Consider the following 22,664-nt stretch of genomic DNA (forward strand, 5'->3'; position numbering starts at 1 on the left):
ACACACCACGTGACATGCAGCACTACTGGAGGCGTGCTGACGGATAGCCCTGTGCAGAATGACAGCCTGCCCCATGCTGCCTTGTGTCAGAATGCCCAAGCAGGAAGAAATGTTCCCCTTATGGTTTAATCGCGCAAAGCACACCGCGCCACATACAACTACATTTGTTTGCTATTTTTAGCACTAGGGTTTTCTGTTCTTTCTATGAACACAGTGTGAATATAGACGAAAAATTTACCTTAGTATACCATAAAATACATTTCACAATAAAAGAAGAGTATTTTTCACCATATACCAACCAGGTAGCTGCCACCATCCCCATGGTGCCCTCTTGTGGCTTTTATTTTGAAAAACCGCCCACTCACCAACTTTGTAGTGCACACAGCCTTCCATCTCCCCCACGGTGGTCCAACCCTGCTTCTTCTCCACCTCGGGGTCGTTGTGCAGGATCTTGTTCCTCAGCCAGGCCAGGTAGTACACGCGCACCTTGTTCTTCTTGCCTGGACACGGGAGAGGGACACGCACAAAGGATCTTTAGGACGCATCTATTGTTGTGGTGGTGACAAAGACTTATAAGCAGGTGTATATTGTGTGTACATTTGTATGTGTGTATTGTGTTTATATTATATTTCCCCCTTTTCCCCCCATGTTTATACAAGGATTATATTATCTATTTATACTTTTATTTTTCTATGGCAGATTCCCTCAGGACTAATTAAGTTATTATACATTAGACGGAGGTCTATTTATAGACTCCTTCTTGACTTAGCGGTGAGGTCTGAATTAGCATCAGAGCTAGAGGAACGGGCGGTGGTCCAGTGTGTTGGCAGGAGGGGATAAACCGATGGACGCCCGCCAACAGCAGCACGGGCGGACATTTTGAGGGCAGAACTGTCCAGCCAACGTGGAGGAGAAGGAGCAGAGGAGCGGGAGAGGAAGCAGTGGAGGAGGAGAGGAAGAGGAGGAGAAGTAGAGGAGGAGTAGAGGCAGAGGAGGAGAAGAAGAGGAGGAATAGAGGCAGAGGAGGAGAAGTAGAGGAGGAGGAGAGGAAGAGTAGGAGGAGAAGTAGTGGAGGAGGAGAGGAAGAGGAGGAGGAGGAGAGGAAGAGGAGGAGGAGGAGAGGAAGAGGAGGAGACGTAGAGGAGGAGGAGAGGAAGAGGAGGAGAAGTAGAGGAGGAATAGAGGCAGAGGAGAAGAAGAGGAGGAATAGAGGCAGAGGAGGAGAAGTAGAGGAGGAGGAGAAGTAGAGGAGGAGGAGAATTAGTAGAGGAGGAGAGGAAGAGGAGAAGTAGAGGAGGAGGAGAGGAAGAGGAGGAGGAGAAGTAGAGGAGGAGGAGAGGAAGAGGAGGAGGAGAGGAAGAGGAGGAGGAGAAGTAGTGGAGGACAAGAGGCAGAGGAGGAGAAGTAGTGGAGGAGGAGAGGAAGAGTAGGAGGAGAAGTAGTGGAGGACAAGAGGCAGAGGAGGAGAGGCAGGGGAGGAAGAGGAGTGCAGAAGGTGGAGCAGGAGAAGAAAAGAGGTGCAGGAGGAGGAGGAGGGGCAGGAGGAGTAGGAGGGGGAGGAGGTGCAGGAGGGGGAGGTGCAGGAGAAGGAGGTGCAGGAGGAGGAGGAGGAGGTGCAGGAGGAGGGGGAGGAGGAGGAGGAGGTGCAGGAGGAGGTGCAGGAGGAGGAGGAGGTGCAGGAGGAGGAGGAGGAGGTGCAGGAGGAGGAGAGGCAGGGGAGGAGGCAGAAGAGGAGCAGCAGTTGGGAGCAGCAGCAGGAGGAGGTGGAGGTGCAGACCTGAAATGGTGATGAGCAGGTTGAGTCCCTCCAGGACGTCCATCTGCTGGAAGCGGCGGGAGTTGATCAGCGGGTAGACCTTCCCCTGGCCGCTGCGGTCCAGCAACTTGAGGCCGTTCTCTGTGCCCACCAGCAGGTTCACACCTGGACACACACAGAGCATTAGAGTGTCCACTCGCTTCCCTGTTGGCATCCACAGTACAGCAGCTGTACACCAGCAGATGGGACCTAAGCATTACTAGTGGTGGCGATAGGCAAGTCTGTCTGTCTGTCTGTCTGTGATGATGAAGTGCAATGCTTCTCATCTAAAGGAATCATTAGCGATAGTTGTGAACGTCTGAAGACGTCCATTTGACTTGAACAGATCTTTATCAGGGCCGTCTCAAAGGGAATCCTCATGGAGGACCGAGTAAGTCGTTCACGATATGTAGTGAGATGTGTGAACCAGAAGGTTGCTAGAGTGTCGAGGTGTCCCTGAGTGAGACGCCTCACCCTGAATGCTCTTGACGAGCTGGCGGTCGCCCTGCGTGTTTGACCCCGCCCTCGGTGTGTGAACGTGTGTGTATTAACCGTAGGTCACTTGGGATAAAAGCATCAGCAAAGTGCCCTGGATGTGGTGTAGGGGCAGTCTCTCACCCCACAGAGCGGCACAGAGGATCTCCGAGTTGAACCTCTTCTTGTACTTGCGGATCTCGGGCGTGTCGCTGTGGGGCCGCGTGTTGGTGGGGTTCACGTTCACCATGGAGCCCTTCCTTACCTCCATCTTCAGCTGCTCGAACCTGGAGCCGATGCCTGGGGAACATGGAGCGGAGGAGAGAGAACCAACACCTTGAGTCCCACTCCTCTTGGACTTGCCTGTTTCCATAAGGTTTGGATTTCACTTGAATCTCTTTGCTGTCTGTGACTTCCCTCATGAACTATAGCATACAATTTGCCATACCAAGTCTCAGAATTCAATCATTTTACTCCCTCTAAGCTTGCTTGAGCACAATTGTTTCTTTGCCGTCTCTATTGAACGATGTTATAGAAATGAGTTGAACCCAAAATACATTCAATGGGAACTATCCTGTCCATTAGAATTAACCCATATTATTATTTTGGGAAAACCTCCGCCACTGACACATCAGGCACTTCCTGCCCCCACTGACCTTACAGACTCATTGCCCTGGTGGCCATCTTGGTTACCTCTTGATTCTATCGCCACCCAGCTAGTGCTCAGAACAAAGATGGCAGCTAGGTGAACACAGCCCTATTGTTATTGCAAACTATGGTGGATGGAGGTGTGACCGCAGGAGGTCTGGAGGACTCACTTCCCACAGAGACGGTGTCTCCGGTGCCTGCGGTGGACTGGTACATCCCCAGGTCAACAAAGGTCATGAAGGAGGACTTGCCAGAGGCCTTGACCAAACCCCGGGACTGGTACTGGAGACACAAAGGAAATAAACAGTTGGCTTTAGTTTAATTAAGTGGATCTGAGATTGTGGCACACTGCAGCAGCAAGGCTACTTATGTTTGGATTAAAAGACAAAAACCCAAGAAAAGCAAAGAAATGTACACAAACATGAAAATAAATGAATTATGATTTCAGTAAATGTGTCTTTTTCGGTGTTCAACTTAAGCGTACTTATAAGGTGAACAATTATCTTAAACCGTCATAAAATGACATTTATCTGACATGCATGGTGAATCCCTCATTAATCTCTGGTCAGATTATTTTTTTAGATTTCCACTAAGGCTGAATTGTCGGCATCCTAACACAAGGTGGGGATGAGGACGGCCGAACGTACGTCGTACACAGAGTCCTTCCCGGGGGAGGACTGGCCGGCAGAGTCGGTGGGCGAGTGGGAGGGCTGCACCACATCCGGCAGGTTAGTGTAGCCATTGTGGCTCCGCTTCTCCGGGGTCTGCGGGGGAATCAACGCAGCGCTGTACTTAATTTCACCCGTGCCATTTTGGATCCGCAGTGCCACGTACAGCCAAAGTGGTTTCAGGAGGAAGAATCTAGGATGTGGTGTTGAATATAAATAGGATGCGACTGCGATGGATTCTAATTTAATATTAAAATTCCCAGTAGCTACAAGGTATTATCGACTAATACAAAGAAAGAAATACAACCAAATAATTACTACGTTGGAAAATAGGATCCAACTGCTTTCTACAACAAAAAAGGCATTGGAATGTATAAAATGCTTTTAACCACCACGTTTATACTTGACTCACCAAAACAATATTCCTTCTACCTAAAAAGCTTTAACAATAGTTTGTCCTACTCCTACTCCTCCATGACTGTGTGTGTGTGTGTGTGTGTGTGTGTGTGTGTGTGTGTGTGTGTGTGTGTGTGTGTGTGTGTGTGTGTGTGTGTGTGTGTGTGTGTGTGTGTGTGTGTGTGTAGTGGTGCCGTTGTGGTGCTTACTGGTGTCGATGACTCACCCTCTGCACCAGCATGGTCTGGTCCCCGTACCCCCCCGCCTGCTCCCCCTCTCCCCCTTCGCCCTCCTCTTCCTCCTCATCCTCCTCCTCGTGAACCACCATGGTGTTCACAGAGTCTGTGTCCCCGTCCCTGTGACTGGAGAGAGAGGCAGAGAGACATACCGTTAGAGAGAACGAGAGAGGGGGGGAGAGAGAGATGGGGTTAGAAAGAGAGAGGGATGAGGTTAGAAAGAGAGAGGGATGAGGTTAGAAAGAGAGAGAGGGATGAGGTTAGAAAGAGAGAGAGGGATGAGGTTAGAAAGAGAGAGAGGGATGAGGTTAGAAAGAGAGAGAGGGATGAGGTTAGAAAGAGAGAGAGAGAGAGGGATGAAGTTAGAAAGAGAGAGGGATGAGGTTAGAAAGAGAGAGAGGGATGAGGTTAGAAAGAGAGAGAGGGATGAGGTTAGAAAGGATAGCAGAGAGTGATGGTGTTAGAAAGTGAGGGAGTGGGAAAGAGAAAAGACGGATTAATAAAGAGCCAGCAAATGAAAGAGAAAGGAAGAAGTCAAAAGCCTGCAATAAAAAGAGCAAGAGAAGACCGTGGTGGCTCTTCTACGGATGACCCAGATCGAGTGATTATGTTTGGCACAGTGTCGACACAAGAACGACGACAAAGTACAACACACATGTCCCCTCCAAACTCCCAAATAACCATCTACAGTCCCCCCCCCCCCCTCCTCTCCCCCTCACCGGTCAGTGGGGCTCTCCCCCTCCTCTCCCCCCCCTCACCGGTCAGTGGGGCTCTCCCCCTCCTCTCCCCCTCCTCTCCCCCCCCTCACCGGTCAGTGGGGCTCTCCCCCTCCTCTCCCCCTCCTCTCCCCTCACCGGTCAGTGGGGCTCTCCCCCTCCTCTCCCCCTCCTCCCCCCTCCTCACCGGTCAGTGGGGCTCTCCCCCTCCTCTCCCCCTCCTCTCCCCTCACCGGTCAGTGGGGCTCTCCCCCTCCTCCCCCCTCCTCACCGGTCAGTGGGGCTCTCCCCCTCCTCTCCCCATCCTCCCCCCCTCACCGGTCAGTGGGGCTCTCCCCCTCCTCTCCCCCTCCTCTCCCCTCACCGGTCAGTGGGGCTCTCCCCCTCCTCACCGGTCAGTGGGGCTCTCCCCCTCCTCTCCCCCTCCTCTCCCCCCCCTCACCGGTCAGTGGGGCTCTCCCCCTCCTCTCCCCCCCCTCACCGGTCAGTGGGGCTCTCCCCCTCCTCTCCCCCTCCTCCCCCCTCACCGGTCAGTGGGGCTCTCCCCCTCACCGGTCAGTGGGGCTCTCCCCCTCCTCTCCCCCTCCTCTCCCCCGTCAGTGGGGCTCTCCCCCTCCTCTCCCCCTCCTCACCGGTCTGTGGGGCTCTCCCCCTCCTCTCCCCCACCTCTCCCCCTCCTCACCGGTCTGTGGGGCTCTCCCCCTCCTCTCCCCCTCCTCTCCCCCGTCAGTGGGGCTCTCCCCCTCCTCTCCCCCTCCTCTCCCCCTCCTCACCGGTCTGTGGGGCTCTCCCCCTCCTCTCCCCCTCCTCACCGGTCAGTGGGGCTCTCCCCCTCCTCTCCCCCTCCTCTCCCCCTCCTCACCGGTCAGTGGGGCTCTCCCCCTCCTCTCCCCCTCCTCACCGGTCAGTGGGGCTCTCCCCCTCCTCTCCCCCTCCTCTCCCCCTCCTCACCGGTCTGTGGGGCTCTCCCCCTCCTCTCCCCCTCCTCTCCCCCGTCAGTGGGGCTCTCCCCCTCCTCTCCCCCTCCTCACCGGTCTGTGGGGCTCTCCCCCTCCTCTCCCCCTCCTCTCCCCCTCCTCACCGGTCTGTGGGGCTCTCCCCCTCCTCTCCCCCTCCTCACCGGTCTGTGGGGCTCTCCCCCTCCTCTCCCCCTCCTCACCGGTCTGTGGGGCTCTCCCCCTCCTCTCCCCCTCCTCTCCCCCTCCTCACCGGTCAGTGGGGCTCTCCCCCTCCTCTCCCCCTCCTCTCCCCCTCCTCTCCCCCTCCTCACCGGTCAGTGGGGCTCTCCCCCTCCTCTCCCCCTCCTCTCCCCCTCCTCACCGGTCAGTGGGGCTCTCCCCCTCCTCTCCCCCTCCTCACCGGTCAGTGGGGCTCTCCCCCTCCTCTCCCCCTCCTCTCCCCCTCCTCACCGGTCAGTGGGGCTCTCCCCCTCCTCTCCCCCTCCTCACCGGTCAGTGGGGCTCTCCCCCTCCTCGGCCCCCTCTCCGCTCTCGCTCTCTTCGCTGCTCTCGCTGCTGTCCGAGGACGACGAGTAGTCATTGGCCTTCACGGGGGGCCGCGGCTGTTCCTCGGCGCGCTCCTTCGCATACAGGCCATGGTCCTACACACACACACACACACACACACACACACACGTTGGTGAAGGGTGTGTTGTGTTAAAAAAAAAAAAAAGCAGTGGATTGGGAGAGGAGGTGTAAAAAAACATTTTTTGATGGTCAGAGGTATGGCCAAGTCGCACACACAGCGGGGGCTGTTGGGGAGTGAAGACCATACACAGAACCCGCCGGCTGGCATGGCTGCGTATGTTTAGAAATGGGTAAGGGCTCACTCAAGTGGAACGCGATGGGGTTGGTGCACCAAAGATATGGGAATATCAGTGGCAATGCTTGCACAACCCTGTGAATGGCCTACAGGAACACAAAGGCCCAAGCTCCATTAGGCGCTCTGTTGCTGCGCAGATAAAACAATAAACTGCATTGGACTCCCTCGTCTGTTATCAAGTCCGAGTGTTGCAATGCTCAAACAAAACCAACCACCACAACCTCAAAACGGCAACCCAAACTTTAAAGTTTAAGCCTTTAAAGTCTCAATATGTAAGATTGAGCCCCTCCCAGTTTGTTTCTCAGAGACCTTTCGATTTAAAAAGAGCTTTATTAAAAAGTGTTCTGTTCACTCCAACTGGAACCAGCGTATCTCGGCTGGCTGGTTGGCGTGAGAAGTTTAAAGAGTGACGACAGTATGATTGTTGGAAGGAAAGAGCGGGCCGAGCTGGCCAGAATTTAAATCCCAACATTTAAATCACTATCAATCACCATGACTAAAGATACGTCAAGGTCATTTTAAGCTACGAGCCAGTTGAAATTGTATGCATTACAAACTTTAAAAACACATGTAGGGCACAGATGCCTGGATGACTATGAAATATTAGAAATATCGATTTGAAAAAGTGAATCATGGTAACCTTTCGCCTTAGGTTCTCTGGTCAGGTTCTCACTTGTATTGTTTTTTTTCCCTTGGACTGAAACCCATCTTCAGCTCACTGCTACAGGATAATGAAGAAACGGCAGCTGTCTGCTCTGGACGATAAGCATGTGTGCACCCTGTATTGTATTACCAGATTGTACTAGTGCCGCATATATTTAAAGAGAAAGGTAGTGACTTGGTAGGGACGTTAAGCAAAGAGATCCGATTTCAACGGCTGAACTGGGCCTGGAACAGCCAACAGAGATAGAGAGAAAGAGAGAGAGAAGGGTGACACTGACCTCTCCTATGGCTCGCTTGTAACTCTGAACATCAAAGGAAGCGAGGGATTAGGGCAAGGAAAAGAGGAGGAAGACGAGTGGAAAGGGAGGTGAAAATGGAGAGGTGGTGGCAGAACGCAAGGTGGAAAAGAGAGAGAGGCTTCGGTTAGTGAGAGAGAAGACTAAAGGAGATTTAGAGGCAGGAATACTAAAAGCTAAACGGTGTTCATATGTGGGACTTAACGCCACGTTATGGGTTACATAACGATCACAATTAAACAACGTGTCGGAAAGTGTTGGAAGACATCGCAAAACTGGTTCTGCAAGAAGAACTTTGTGGCAAACGGCATCCTATTTCTCACACACACACACACACACACACACACACACACACACACACACACACACACACACACACACACACACACACACACACACACACACACACACACACACTTACAGCGGGGCGACTGGGGCGAGAGGAGGTGCGAGACTCCCCCGCTTTGTGCCGTCCGTCGTGACAAAGAATGGGAGAGTCCATCTTAGAAGAACCTGGAGGGGGGAAGGGTTCCATACTTCAGTTATACGGTCTACGGCTAAACGCTAGTCAGCCGTGTGTGTCTGAATGAATCATGATGATAAGGTACCACCTACACCAGGTCCCAAACATTACAGGGTAGCCCTCGGTAAACACTAGTTCCATGTCAAGAACCTCAGTGCTGTTGTTTACCGTTACTGCACACCCTATATTTTGTACCGGCCGACTCGTGTTTGTCTCCCAACTCTCATGCTTGTTGTCCATCTTATAGGTGCATGTCAAACATTTAGTTCCCCTTCCAGGGATGAATACACTTTCTCACGGTCCCTCTAGGACCAACGGCAGGAGTGATCCTGAGAGATGAGTCCCAGGTACTCACTGAGGATGCGATGTCTCTCCAGCGAGCCGGTCTGGGGCAGGTTGGACACCAGGTTCATGCTGTCCCCTCTCTCCCAGCGATCGTTGCGGCTCAGGTCCGGGTTGCTGCCAGGGGAAGCGGGGGTGGGGTTATCACATCCAATCGTCTCTCTTGTGTGGCATTTTGAATTGTCAATTGCATTACATATGTCAAGTGACCCAATAACACACAGGAATCGTATCTTAAAGTCAAAGTGCTGTTGTGTACCTGGCTCTAACTGGATGCCGGATGCCAGAGGCGAGGTTTGCGTTGAGCGCTGCAGCGATGGACGCCGTTCTCTGTGGGATCTGAGGAGGAGCCACAGACTTCATTATTTTAAAAGGCGAACGGTGCTTTACGCCACGTCACTCTTCTCCTTGCCTTGAAACTTTCATGCTGTATTTCCAGCACAAACCAAATTAGATTTAGAGAAAAAAAAATCCCAGATTTGGGGAGAGTGGTGGCTCCGAGTGTTACTCCACTCACATTTTCAAACAATCCTATGACGGATGCAATAAAACGTTTCCCCCCCAAAAAAACAACAATAAAACCAGCCGACTTTGGGGGGCCGGGGGGCGTCACCTTGGGGGGCAGCTCCACGTCGGGCAGGCGGATCCAGGGCCCCCGGTCCTCCCTGATGGGGTGGTGCGCCAGCGGGCCGGGGTTCTCCGAGGTGGGGTCCGAGTTCTGGCGGACCAGCTCGCGGGAGTGCGTGGGGCGGGGGGAGGGGGTGAGGGAGGGGTCCTGGGTGGGGAACGCGGACATGGTCTTAGTGGGCTGGTCGCAGAGGGACTGTGAGCGCGGCACGGGGGCGGCGTAGGGCTTGAGAGGGACCAGGTGAGCCATCTGGAACTGCACCGCGAGGGCGGGGGGACGACAACAAGCCCAGGCGGGGGGGGGTTGTTAGGGGAAGGGCAGGAAGAGAGAGCGCCGCGGCCCGATGGAAACGCACAGAGAGAGCGGAGGAGTCCGTCGTTGGGTATTGAGGAGAGGGGCAGAGGTCGGATGTTTGAGACGGAAGCGTTAGAAGGGGGCGCCCAACGGAGAGAGAGGAAGAGAAGAAGACACAAAAGCGGGTGTGAGTAAGATAGTTGGATTAGGCAGCATTATGAGAAAGTAGCTGTTTAATGCACACAGGGACAGGCCCAGGTGTTCACATTTGACCCCCTCTTCCAAACATTTGGCCTCGTCTATCAATACGTGCGCCTGTGGGGTGTGAGTCTGCATTGCTCATCCGTCACCAACACACACACACACACACACACACACACACACACACACACACACCTTGCCCTGCCCTCCTTGAGGTTCCACGGGCCGCTGCATGGGCGGGGTCTGGGCAGCCTGGCCCCCTCCTGATTGGCTGATGGAGTCTGAGCGCGACTGGATGGCCGTGTCGGACACGGTGGTGCAGATCTTGGGAGAACCCTGTCTGTTGAGCTTGCTCCTCTCCTCCACCTTTGCCAGAGAGGAGAGAGAGAGAGACAGGGATATAACACCATAGAGAGACAGACACACACACACACACACCACAAATAGGGAGAACGAGAGGGAGAGAGACAAACATACAGCAGATATAACACCAGGATGACCGAGACAGGAGATTTAAAAACAGAGGCAACAGAGGGTCACAGACATGGGATACAACACCAGAGAGAGAGAGACAGCCTGTTAGGTGTTCAGTCTGGTCACTTCCATGTCGTATGTATTAGCATCGTTTCTTTTTGCTCCACTGTATACATCATTGGCAATGATTTGATAGTATGACTCATATCTACCATAATGCCATGTAGCTGAATTCACTGCAAGTCACTCGTTTTTTTTAATAGCTAAATAACATAACAGCGTCTACGATGAAGCACCGCGTAAGAGGTCGTTTAGTTTCGTTAGACAGCGCCTCTTCCTCATGGGTGCCTCTCTACACTCCTGTCAGATCTGCTCAGGGTTCAGGGGCAGCAAGAGCACACAGGCGTTTGTGGAAAGCATGAGAGCTCTCAGCGCGTGGGCGTGCGCTGTGTGGGTGATGCTCAAGTGTGTGTGTGTGTGTGAGTGGGGGGCGGGCACCTCGCGGGCCCAGGCGGGCTTGTTGTTGGGCTCCAGGTTCTTGTTGTAGTGGTAGAGCTGGGGCTTCTTGTCCTGCTGCTGCTGCAGGGACACCAGGTAGGCGTGCTCCTGCTGCAGCTGCCTCTGCAGCCGCTCCGACTGCCTCTGCTCCTCCAGCTGCTTGCGTTTGTACTCCTGCGGGCCACACCGACAATGGCCCGTCAACGGTGACTTTATCGACATGGGCTTCACTAACGACGCCCTCTACCGACCCCCTTCGACAGGCCCATACCTACGTTGACCACAAGAACGGTACTGTTCCCCAACAGGACCTTCAACGACAATAACTTTATTGACATGCCGTCCTTCGAGGCTAACGCTTTTGGAACCGTCTTGTAAAAGAAGGATGTGAGGAAGGGAGACAGAAGATGGGCTGTGGGGAAGAAATGACATGCCTTTGCCATGCTGTAGATTTGTGTTGACATGTTGACTATGATTAATTAATCAATTCGTGACACTACCGGATCTACTACCACCTACCAACCCAGTACCTCAAGGTTAATTGCAGTATGTATCCAAAGTCCTATTTTCAATGATTTAGATACAAACCACATTGCAATTCCCAATCAGTGTGCTCCTTAGGATGTTAATTGCATTATTTGGCTCAGACGAGTTACAGAGATATCTCATCAATGCCACAGCCGTGCCATCCTGTCACTTCAAACAGCCAGGCGCAGCTGAGCATCGCTGCTCAGCGCGGGGGCTGCACTGCCAAAAGCAGTTCACTTTAAAATCATAATTCCAGACAGTAAAACAGCTGTGTGTGTTTGTGTGTGTGTGTGTGTAACATCTTAAGATGTTCATTGTGTAATCAATGCTTATCATCCAGTTACATTGCGTAATGTCTGGACTTCGCCTGAGTTGAACACTGTCCTCAGTACATTGTGGAAAATTTTAATTGACTGTGCTCTTGGTGGGGAATGTATATTTATGTTTCCCTAAATCACATGGTATCTGCTAATAGTATTATTTCCCTTTGGCAATACATTATCTTCTTCGAACATAAGAGTACTGTTTCCTGTGGCACTACATTATCTTCTTCCAGCATAAGGGACTAAATTGCAATGTTTTACAAAGCAGTGAACAAAGCGTGATGATGGATGAACACGCATAAAGGAGATAAGAGAATCTGTGTTTTGGGAATGACAGCATTGTGCAGCTACTTCATATCCAAAGTGGCCAGCCCACACTTATTCAGAGATGTTAATAGTGATATAATGAGACTGCTTCATCTGTAATAATGTGGCTGGTTATTTTCCACACACCAACACATTTCAGTGTTCAGGTTTCAGCGTCACAGCTTTCTTCATGAACACATTAAGCACCGCGCTGCAGTACACTGAGAGTGCTTTGTTAGTTTAGTATTGAAAATTAAATGTATGTATGTATGTATGTATGTATGTATGTATGTATGTATGTATGTATGTATGTATGTATGTATGTATATCTACATAATACACTGCAGTATATTTGAATCCGATTGACACTTATGTACTCAACGCGTCAGGGATAGCAATCGGATCACCGTTGCGACACACAGCCACCAGACCTCAGATGCATTACGGTTGCAATGTGGGGGGTCTTACATAACGCCACACACACACACACACAACACAACAAAGTCTACCCAGCGCCTTTCAGCCGGGTAGGTGGCGAGGTAACCATGGCAGCCAGAAGAGGAGAGTCATCAGAGGAGTTACCATGAGCAGAGCCTGCTCCTGCAGGAGCTGCTGCTGAAGGATCTCCAACTGCCGCTGTTCCTCCTCCAGCTTGTGTCTGATGAACTCCTGCAGGGGCAGAGAGGAGCAGGTCGGGGGGGGGGGGGGGGGGGGGGGAGGAAGAGGAACAGGTGTGGGGAGGAATGAAGGGAGCCGACGGAGGAGAGGAAGGGGGGGGCAAAGGAAAGTGAACAAAGCAAAGATGTTACGCAACGCCACTTCTATAAACGACCATAGAAATCGAAAAAACGGTCCATTTGGAGGGTTCTACGGTGGAACTGCAAACAACAACTGGAGATGGAAATGGCTCATGCGTAGAGAACACGCTGACCTTTGTTACCAGAACAAAGCTGCATCAGGCTGAGAGAACATGAAACCACCATATCCAAACAGAGGGCATTAAAGCCCTCGGCCAGTATCAGGTCCATTTGAGGACAGAGTGTGCGGTATCCATACATCAGTTTTACATATTAACAGTAAGATCAGATTGCAAGGAACCAGCAGATGAAGGGAAAAGATTTAGAATTACTATAAAACAACTTCTATCTGATGCTAATTATGGTGGACACCTTTTCTCAAGTCTTTTACCCAACGGTATCAATGTGGCAGTAATTCTGACAGCGATAAGTGCTGCAGTGGGAACACTGTTGTTGGTCCTTTGCATTGTGTTGATTTTGACTGAAGACATCTGAACAGTCTCACTTGTCCACATAAACAACACCATGTGACACAAAAAAACACATTGGTGAACCACGGCTACTATGAACGTGAGAATGCGTACACAAGAGCCACGGCGGCCAATTATCTCTCACTTTGCTGGGGAAAAACAAGGGGGTTTTGTTTAGAACCTGCAGAAATAGCGTGAGGCTGAGCTACACGGCACCAAGAGAAAGGAAGCCACCGCGCTGAGAGCTGCTGGTATGATGCCAGACTGTGTAACAGGGGCTCAGCTAGAGACCGGGTACATGATGCGCAGGAGAGCACACCCACAGAAACCCGTCTCTGAATAAATACACCAATTTAGATCCTAGCTGCTATGGCAACCTATTCGTGGAATTTTACCACAGGGTGGGCGGTGAGGGAGACGCCCCCGCCGCCTCCTGATTGGCCGACCACAGGCTCGGCGGCCGACGCCATTGGTTACCTGCTCCCTCTCGGCCATCCTCCTGTCCTCCTCCCGTCGCATGTCGTCGAGTCTCCGGTGGGGACCCTTTTCCTGCTGCCTCACCATGTCTCGCTCCTTTCGCTGTTGCTGGGAGAAAAGAGTGTCAAGGCGAAGAGGGATGAGTACAGAGACACAGGGCCGCGCTGCAAGTTTCATAAAGAGATGAGTGCGGGCCGATGGGCTTCGTTCCCTTTTGCGAATTGAACACCTTCCTTGTTGCCGTGTGGACGCACAGAAAATAAATTAGCTGAAATTTGATGGGGAGAAAAAAATTAAATAATCATGAGTCAGCCAGTTTGTCTCATGGGGGTGTGTGTGTGTGTGTGTGTGTGTGTGTGTGTGTGTGTGTGTGTGTGTGTGTGTGTGTGTGTGTGTGTGTGTGTGTGTGTGTGTGTGTGTGTGTGTGTGTGTGAGAAGATCACTAAGTCACTTAGTACCTTGTTTTTAAAAACAGTTCTAACTTTGAGAATTACACTTATGTTCTCCTCTGAGCTAATGAAACAGAAAAACAGGCAATACTGGTTGGTGAATTATTTATGAAGCCAGCGCTCCAAAGTAAGAGTGTAACCGAGGCGAGTCCTGGGGAGAAATCACAACAGCAGCGGAATGTCAGAGGGCTGGGAGATTAGTATTGTGACAAAGCTATCAGTGAGGAGGATCTGCTGGGCTTTAACAACACACCCAGAACAAGAATGTCAAAACTAAATAATTATGAAATGGCAATCCTAATCATAAAAGTGAAATATGGTTTAAAAAATGGAAAGCTGAGGTACCCCTTCACAAGGGTCAGCGTCAGCAACGTTATGCGGACCTAGTGAGTTTAACACATCTCTCAACATGCCCTTTTTTACTCTCCTGTGTGTTTATCTTAACCCCTATGCCGCCCCGTACGCCTCCTCTTTCTTACCATCACACATTGGGAACCTTTCTTTCAGGGGAATTGCTTTTCAAATGAAAGCCTGACGTCTTGAAACGTCATTGCCGCACACTTTTCCCTCAGCCGCACATTTCGAAAACAAAGAGGTTTTCAAAAGTTATTTGAAGCCGAGGGCCTTCCCTCCCTCCTTCTCTCCTTCCGTCCCCCGTCTTGCAGCACACTGACCCATGCAAGGGCCTTTGTCCTCCCCCTGGCTTCAAACATCCCTCCAAGAACAGCCTCTACACGCAGCGATAGACTGGGCACCGGCCATGAGATAAATACTGTGTGTACACCGTACAGCGGGCGTCTTCATAGACGCTACGAGGAAAGGAAGGCACACCAAACCACTGAGGCCTACATATCAACACGTAAAGAGAATCCTTAAGCAGCCATGAATATTTCAAATTATTCACTTTTAACTCCGGGAGCCGTTTTGACAGAACAACTTCATATGGTGGCCGCCTGATTACATGGTTACCAAAACGATAACATTATTTTGTAAGTTAGACCTTTCTTTCACGATTTCACCAAGACCCCAAGCCTCTTTATAAGAGCAAAAAAAAAAAATCGAATTTGGTAAATGAAATCCAGCTATGATTGTCGAATTGGAATACATGGATGCTTAGCTGGAGACTAACTGAGTTTAATTTAGATAATCAAAATACAGCTTTAGTAGTGCACTAACTGTTACCTAAAATAATAAAGAAATTAAGCTGAAACAGGCATCTGTGCAGGAAACGCAAGAATGCCTTTTGAAATGTTACCAAAGTAAAGCCAAAGGCTGTGTCTGAGGTTGACACTATTTAGGGAACAAGTTAGGCAGGGAGTTCAGACTCCAATTATGCGGCGGTATTGTTATGACATGTCTCGGTCACATAAACAAGCCGACATGTGGTACATGTCAGCAAGGCAAGACGTGTTGGGTGAATCCGCTGAAAATTAAAACCGCTTTACATCATGGGATATAGGGTGGAAAAGCATTATGGGTACCAAGTATAGAGGGAACCAGATATGTATGCTCACATTTCGGACAACACTACAAAATGGTCACGCCCCAAATAGTTTACTATATAGCACCCCATATCTTGGCGGCATATGGCACAGGAGTGTCGAGGTGTTCCTGAGCAAGACACCTCATCCCAACTGCTCCTGCTTTCGCCTTGCACGGTTGACACCGCCGTCGGTGTGTGAACGTGTGCATTAATGGGGGAATGTTAGGCAGTATTGTAAAGCGCTTTGAGTGGCCACTGGTTCCAAAAGCGCTTTATAAATCCAGTCCATTTACCAATTGGAACATGGTGTCCATTTGCGGACCCCACTACAAAATGGTCACGCCCAAAAATAGAGCCCGACTATAAAGGGAATGGGCGAGCCAGCTTTCGGCACGGTCACGGCAGTTAGTGACAAGAAACACCTCCTACCTCCTCCAGGCGCCGGCGCTGCTCCTTCTGCTCCTCGATGCGTTTCTGCCGGTCGTGGAGGAGCTGCCTCTTATGCTCCTCGGGGTCCCGGCGCTGGGCGGCCAGCTGGGCCTGCTGCCGCTTCAGCGCCTCAGAGCGCTCCTTGTTCTCCTGCTGCAGCCGCAGGAAGTCCCGCCTCAGGGTGGACTCGCCCGGCACGTTGAGGATCGAACTGCTTCAGGAGAAGGAACATTGACGAAAGGTGGGAAGAAAATCAATCATTCATTTACATTACTGCTAAGTGGTTCCAGACAGGGCTTGGCATCAGGGCTTAGGATCAGGGTTTGAGACAGGGTTTAGGATCAGGGTTTAGGATCAGGGTTCGAGACAGGGTTTAAGATAGGGTTCTAGACAGGGTTTAGGATCAGGGTTTAGGATCAGGGTTCTAGACAGGGTGTAGGATCAGGGTTCTAGACAGGGTGTAGGATCAGGGTTCTAGACAGGGTGTAGGATCAGGGTTCTAGACAGGGTGTAGGATCAGGGTTCTAGACAGGGTGTAGGATCAGGGTTCTAGACAGGGTCTAGGATCAGGGTTCTAGACAGGGTTTAGGATCAGGGTTCGAGACAGGGTTCAGGATCAGGGTTTAGGATCAGGGTTCTAGACAGGGTTTAGGATCAGGGTTCTAGACAGGGTTTATGATCAGGGTTCTAGACAGGGTGTAGGATCAGGGTTCTAGACAGGGTGTAGGATCAGGGTTCTAGACAGGGTGTAGGATCAGGGTTCTAGACAGGGTGTAGGATCAGGGTTCTAGACAGGGTGTAGGATCAGGGTTCTAGACAGGGTGTACGATCAGGGTTCTAGACAGGGTGTAGGATCAGGGTTCTAGACAGGGTGTAGGATCAGGGTTCTAGACAGGGTGTAGGATCAGGGTTCTAGACAGGGTGTAGGATCAGGGTTCTAGACAGGGTGTAGGATCAGGGTTCTAGACAGGGTGTAGGATCAGGGTTCTAGACAGGGTTTAGGATCAGGGTTCTAGACAGGGTGTACGATCAGGGTTCTAGACAGGGTTTATGATCAGGGTTCTAGACAGGGTTAGGGATCAGGTTAAGTATTAGTGTTCTTCTAAACGGGGTTTAAGATGAGGGTTCTTCTAGATAGGGTTAAAGATCCTAAAAAAAGGATTAAGAAAGGGTTAAGGGTCAGAATTCTAGACCGGGTTTAGAATCCGGTTTCTTATGGACAGGGCTATGGGTATGTTTTGGATTATAAGGTGATTTGAATTTGATGTAATTTATTTTACTTTTGTGACTTTATTCATACTTTTATATTGTCTTTTAGATTGCCATTTAGTTTCATGGTCTGCTGCTGTACTGAACAAGGCGCCTGAGGGAAGAATAAAGTATCCATCTCATTAAATCGGCTCCATCCATCTGCACTGGGTTCAGACCAGCGGGGCTGTAGACATGTTATTACCTCGACTCCCGCTCATCGCCGCGGTTCTCATCCTCCTCATCGCTGCCGCTGTATTCGTACTCCGTCTCCTCTGCACGAGAGACCAGAACACAGTTCTGCTCAATGCGAGCCCCGCTCTCCACCCTGCCGCCTCTTATACCCCCAATCATCCCTGTCACATACTCCACATTCTACAACTCACACATTTGTCCCGAATGCTTGGCTCAAGACAGAAAGTTATATGTTACAGAAAGCACAGAAAAAACACTATTTAATGGAATAATCATTAAATAGGGGAACAGGACTATAGACATACAAATATATACAGCAAAAAAAACAACTAAACATCCCATAACCCCCTTCATCAGCAGCAGCAGCTGATCTGGAGGGAGCCTACCTTTCTCGCCCCTCTTCTTGCGCGTGCGGTCGATATGGTCCTTGAGCTGGATGCGGACCTGCCGCTCGGTGGGCTGGTCCCTGATGAAGGAGTGCTTCAGGAGCTGCTCCGTGGACGGGCGGCTGGGGTAGGTCTTCACCAGGCAGCCCTCGATGAAGTCCATGAACTTCTTTGACCTGCATTGAGAGACCTTTGTGGATCAGCTAGAAGGGACCGTGTGTTGTTTTGGATGTTTGGTAATATTTTGCCTTGCAATATAAACGTGTGTGTGTGTGTGTGTGTGTGTGTGTGTGTGTGTGTGTGTGTGTGTGTGTGTGTGTGTGTGTGTGTGTGTGTGTGTGTGTCATGTAATTAATGTGCCTGGTCAAAACAAAGCATGGGCAACTAGATTACAAATCTATATTTGCTCTTAATCTATGACTAATTATGGAAATTAATTACTATTTTGTCATCTGATTTGTGTCTGACTTGGTTTGTGTGGATAAGGACTTGAAAAGGCTTTTCAAAGTTTAAAATCCGACACAGACTGAAATTCAATAAAGATCCAACAGGAATTCAATGAGAACAGCACAACACAGTGCAACTTATTTACTTATTATAAAAGCTAACTTTGCAAAAAATACCAGCAGCCACAAAAGGCACTCACCACTTCTTGGATTTGAGTTTGGGAGGAGGATTCCTGGGAATCAGAAAGAGTGCTCTCATTGGGTGCATGTCACACAGTGCTGGAAGAGAACAGACAAACACAGGGGAATCAATCCACTGCAACCTCAAGTCATGGGACTTTCCCGCAAAATAAGCAGCCAAAAATAACACAGAAAGAACCAAGATTTATTTCTCAGATTTACCAAAAAGTGAATGTATGTGCCCCCACACACCAGGGTAGTGCAATAACCTCCACAACAACACATAATCTTTACAGCTCCATAAAGTGATCTGGTTGCTGCGGTTATTCTAACACAGCCCCCTGCCTGGGGCTGTGTTACATCAAGTATCATTTCAAGGCCTGTGACTCACTGTGCCCTCAGCGTAGGTAGGGAGCTAGCTAAACCTGTCTGGTTAGCCTTCGCCGTTCCCATTCCCACGGTGCACGGGCCTTTTGTCAGGCAAACCTTGTTGATTGAAATGGGCTGCTGAACACACGCAATGGGGGGCAGGGGGGAATGTGTTTTCAACACTTTTTGGGATACACTGACACCCGTAGGATACATGTTCTACCTTGTCCTCGCTCCCAGGAATCTGGGCCTTTCTCAACCGGATGCTAAAAAGAGCCACTTTGCATCACATAATTAAAAATCCCGGGAGGGGAATTCAGTATCATCTTTGTTTTTTCGGTCCATCAGATAGTACTGATATGACATCAACAGAAAATGTAAACAAATCCTAAATTAGATGTATTGGCATGATCTGCTGTGGTGAACTCTCCTATTTCAGGGCTCCAAGCACGGGGAGAGAAACCACCAGGACCACAGCAAGTGTGGAGCTAGGAGAATGGTGTGGTGGGAGATATGGCCCTATATACTGGACAGGAATCCGAGTGATTAAGTTTAGACTCGAAGATGAAAGGGTTTGGGAGGCTGACCACGGCAGGTCATACATTTGTAACCACTTTATTAACAATACTTTCCCTATATGATAAACATGGGAATTAATATTGAGAAACTACAGACAGAAAAGGCCAGAAAATGTTATAAAATCCTACAAATGGAAAAGGAGTAGATAATAATGTAAAATAGTAGATATAATAGTCCAACCCAGATCGGAAACTTGACTATGGAGAGAAGGAGACATTTGTAATTATGTGAACAAGCTGCATGTTTTATGATGGAAGCAAAACCAACTGGACAACAAAGACAATGTGTGGTTTATCTAGCGATCTAGTGATCTAGTATAAGACTGGCTCAACATCGCAACAAGTGACCATCACAAACCAACAGATGTAGGAAAACCATTGGATTTAGAGTGATTTAGTTATCTGTGGCTGGAAATCAATATTTGGGTGGAGGAATGTGCTTAATGATTACTAGGAACGTGTGAACTTTGTTTTTACACATTTCCCTCCATGTCTTTCAAAGACTTGCCACTGTTGCAAGCTCATTTTGGAGTCAACTTAAAATAGATCTTCTAACACTCTTGGGCCATGACCAAGTCAAATGGAGAAGTGGTTTTCTATACTTAGTTCAAATCCTAACCTTTATTTTTGTACTCTGCTACCACTTTGTACTTTTGACTGATACTTTTGACTTGGTTCCTTTGTGAGACATAATTAACAAAAGAAAATCCTTCTTAATACTTCAAATCAGAGGGAGACGTATGATGTGAAACAAAAGACAATGTCAGAGAGAGAGAGAGAGAGAGAGAGAGAGAGAGAGAGAGAGACTGTACTCACGCGGCGCTCCCTCGGCCATCTCGATAGCTGTGATTCCCAACGACCAGATATCGCTCTGTGAGAGAGAAACACAGGGAACTCGTCGATTACACTTTGAGGGTTTTAGCTCTACTGACCAATGGATGTCGGGGGAGCACGCGGGGGGGGGGTGCAGATAATTGGACATGAAGAGGTTACCCTGTAGTCGTATGTGGAGTCCGGGTTCTCGTCGCAGGCGATGACCTCCGGTGCCATCCAGTATGGCGTGCCGATGAAGGTGTTCCTCCGACCCACGGTGCGGTCCAGCTGTGCACTCACGCCAAAGTCCACTGTGGGTGACAGGTAGACGCGGTGGTGACAGCGGTTGACCCGCAGCCCAAAGGTACCGGGTTCGATCACCAAATGCCAACAGCCTAGCTATATGCATCACGTGTAGGACGCCTAACCTCTACCTGCTTGATAATGATCAGTTCCTTTTTGCCTCTGCTTCTAGCCCTTTTGCTTGTTATGCTACCATTATGTCTGCCCATTAGGGCACCCGATGCACTGCTAAGGAGGGATACATTTTTCTGTGTACCTTATAAAAGGTTTCTCCCTTGATAATGAAGTTATTCTTTGTCCTTTAGAAGGGTTTGGAGGGTGTCATATAATGTGGCCTGTGAGGCCTTTGAGGCAGCTACTGTGATTAAGGGCTATACTAATAAAATCAACTTGACATGCATCTGAATTACCTGTAAGTCGATTTGGTTAACAGCATCTAGTAAATGACTAAGCAGTACTAGTGTGGAATGGACAGTGCAACAATATAAATACATGTTGTACAGGGGTTTCCAAAGTGAACAATGTTGTGCGCCAAGTGTAGCTGTAACTGTTACATAGAACAACCGAGGTACTTCAAGCCACATCCTTTGATACGTCACACTTTCCGTGTCTAGGTTTCCCCGTAACAGAACAAACTTCAAGCAGAGAGCAAAATCATCACAAGCAGGATTGAGCAGTGTGCTGTATTCTCATAACTCTGATGCAAATCATTTGAAATTAAAGTGAAGTGGTAAAAGGTTTTTGCTGGACTGTTCCAATGAATGCCTCATCCACTCACCCAGTTTGACCTCGGCGTTCTCCGTCAGCAGGACATTCTGACCCTTGATGTCTCTGTGGATGACCTTATGGGCGTGGAGGTGGGCCAGACCCTGCGTTAAGACCGACACAGACAAGTCAGATCCTCTACCGTCTATGGTCTACTTCAATCTACCAGCTCCCTTCTCCAGACAGTCTGGGTCAGCCTCTCACCCTGAGGATCTCCCTGCAGATGTAGGCAATCCAGTCCTCCTTCAGAGAGCTGCCTTTGGTGTTCTTCACCAGGTCGGTCACAGAACCGGCGCCACAGAACTCCATCACCAGCTACAGCCAACGCAAAGAAAAAGACTGTAAACCACCACCGGCATCAGACAACGGTGACTCAACTGATTGAATGAAGAGCTTGTTTAAAATAGTTGTAAGAGTGACTACACACAACAACACATTGGCCTTTTTACTGCCATCCATAGACAGTAATCTAACCACCACGTCACTTTCAAGGGTTACACTATATCCAAGACTATAATATTATTATTTCAGTGCTGTGATAAAATAATTTGTTTGAGTCCACGATTCTTCGCGCTCCAATCAACAACAACAAAATCTCTCCTTGTTTATACAACAGTCGCATGACTGCACAGGTATAGACGAGGTGTTAAATAAATCCCCAAACAAACGCATTCACCACAAACCCAAGTGGCCCAAACTCAATTGAAAAACATTTGATTCCATGAGCTGTGTTCCTCAGTGATTGCCTAGACAAGGACAAAACCCGCATAGAGCGCAGAGACCAACCCAGAGTTGATCGTCATGTCCCGGTGGGCTCTTCTTAACGAAGGCACCGTAGTAGGTGGCGATGTTGCGATGGTGGCTGTATTTCTTTAGCATGTTGATCTCTGCCTTGATCTCCTCCTCCTCCTCCTCCGTCACATCCATCACCTTGATGGCGGCCAGCTGGCCCGTCTTGACATGACGGCCCTGGTTGGAACACAAGTCAATCATCTTTAGCGGTCACGCCTCAACACAAAGGGCTCGCAGCAGAATATAGTTAAATAAAACCCATGTCCTCCCCCCGGGCCTTTTTTTTTTTGCCCTTTGAGTCTAGTAAGCGTTTCATCAAAAACTATTGCGGCTCATATAAATTGTTCTGATCTATTTTGGGATACTTAGGTTCAAGTGCAGCTGTCATACACTGTTTGATATGCCATTTGCAAACGTCATTTGAAATACACAAACAACTCTGAACAACGATACGATGAACTAGAAAATGCGGTGAGTGCTGTAGTGCAAAGTGAGGTTGAAAATACTTTTTTAATAAAGCCACATAGATTAAGACATAAAGAAACGTAAAATGGCTTAAATCTTGTGAAGGGATTTGAACAAAAGTCTAAATGGAGTAAATAATGTAAACATGCACACCATTTAAGAAATGTAAATGGTTGGAAACAACTAAAT

General features: G+C 49.5%; 1 protein-coding gene across 3 annotated transcripts in view; it reads right to left on the reverse strand.

The window, feature by feature from the left end:
- mink1 (misshapen-like kinase 1) overlaps positions 1-22,664 on the reverse strand; it is a 31,953-nt gene that overhangs the window by 3,512 nt on the left and 5,777 nt on the right. The window contains exons 3-26 of one of the 3 annotated variants that reach the window (XM_079738239.1): positions 22,005-22,187; positions 21,423-21,533; positions 21,232-21,322; positions 20,331-20,461; positions 20,154-20,208; positions 18,411-18,489; positions 17,765-17,940; positions 17,389-17,458; positions 15,936-16,146; positions 13,575-13,682; positions 12,413-12,499; positions 10,674-10,847; positions 9,897-10,067; positions 9,192-9,461; positions 8,838-8,917; positions 8,592-8,695; positions 8,135-8,226; positions 6,382-6,533; positions 4,208-4,343; positions 3,565-3,681; positions 3,088-3,199; positions 2,414-2,569; positions 1,778-1,921; positions 366-500 (exon numbers count right to left, since the gene is read on the reverse strand). In XM_079738239.1, coding sequence (XP_079594365.1) covers positions 366-500; positions 1,778-1,921; positions 2,414-2,569; positions 3,088-3,199; positions 3,565-3,681; positions 4,208-4,343; positions 6,382-6,533; positions 8,135-8,226; positions 8,592-8,695; positions 8,838-8,917; positions 9,192-9,461; positions 9,897-10,067; positions 10,674-10,847; positions 12,413-12,499; positions 13,575-13,682; positions 15,936-16,146; positions 17,389-17,458; positions 17,765-17,940; positions 18,411-18,489; positions 20,154-20,208; positions 20,331-20,461; positions 21,232-21,322; positions 21,423-21,533; positions 22,005-22,187 — 3,145 coding nt within the window. Of the gene's footprint in view, positions 1-365; positions 501-1,777; positions 1,922-2,413; positions 2,570-3,087; positions 3,200-3,564; positions 3,682-4,207; positions 4,344-6,381; positions 6,534-8,134; positions 8,227-8,591; positions 8,696-8,837; positions 8,918-9,191; positions 9,462-9,896; positions 10,068-10,673; positions 10,848-12,412; positions 12,500-13,574; positions 13,683-15,935; positions 16,150-17,388; positions 17,459-17,764; positions 17,941-18,410; positions 18,490-20,153; positions 20,209-20,330; positions 20,462-21,231; positions 21,323-21,422; positions 21,534-22,004; positions 22,188-22,664 lie in introns of all 3 variants that reach the window. The other 2 variants (XM_079738238.1, XM_079738240.1) reach the window with 2 other exon arrangements.

This window comes from Pollachius pollachius (genome assembly GCF_949987615.1).
Source record: "Pollachius pollachius genome assembly, chromosome: 6".
Classification (NCBI taxonomy): Eukaryota; Metazoa; Chordata; class Actinopteri; order Gadiformes; family Gadidae; genus Pollachius; species Pollachius pollachius.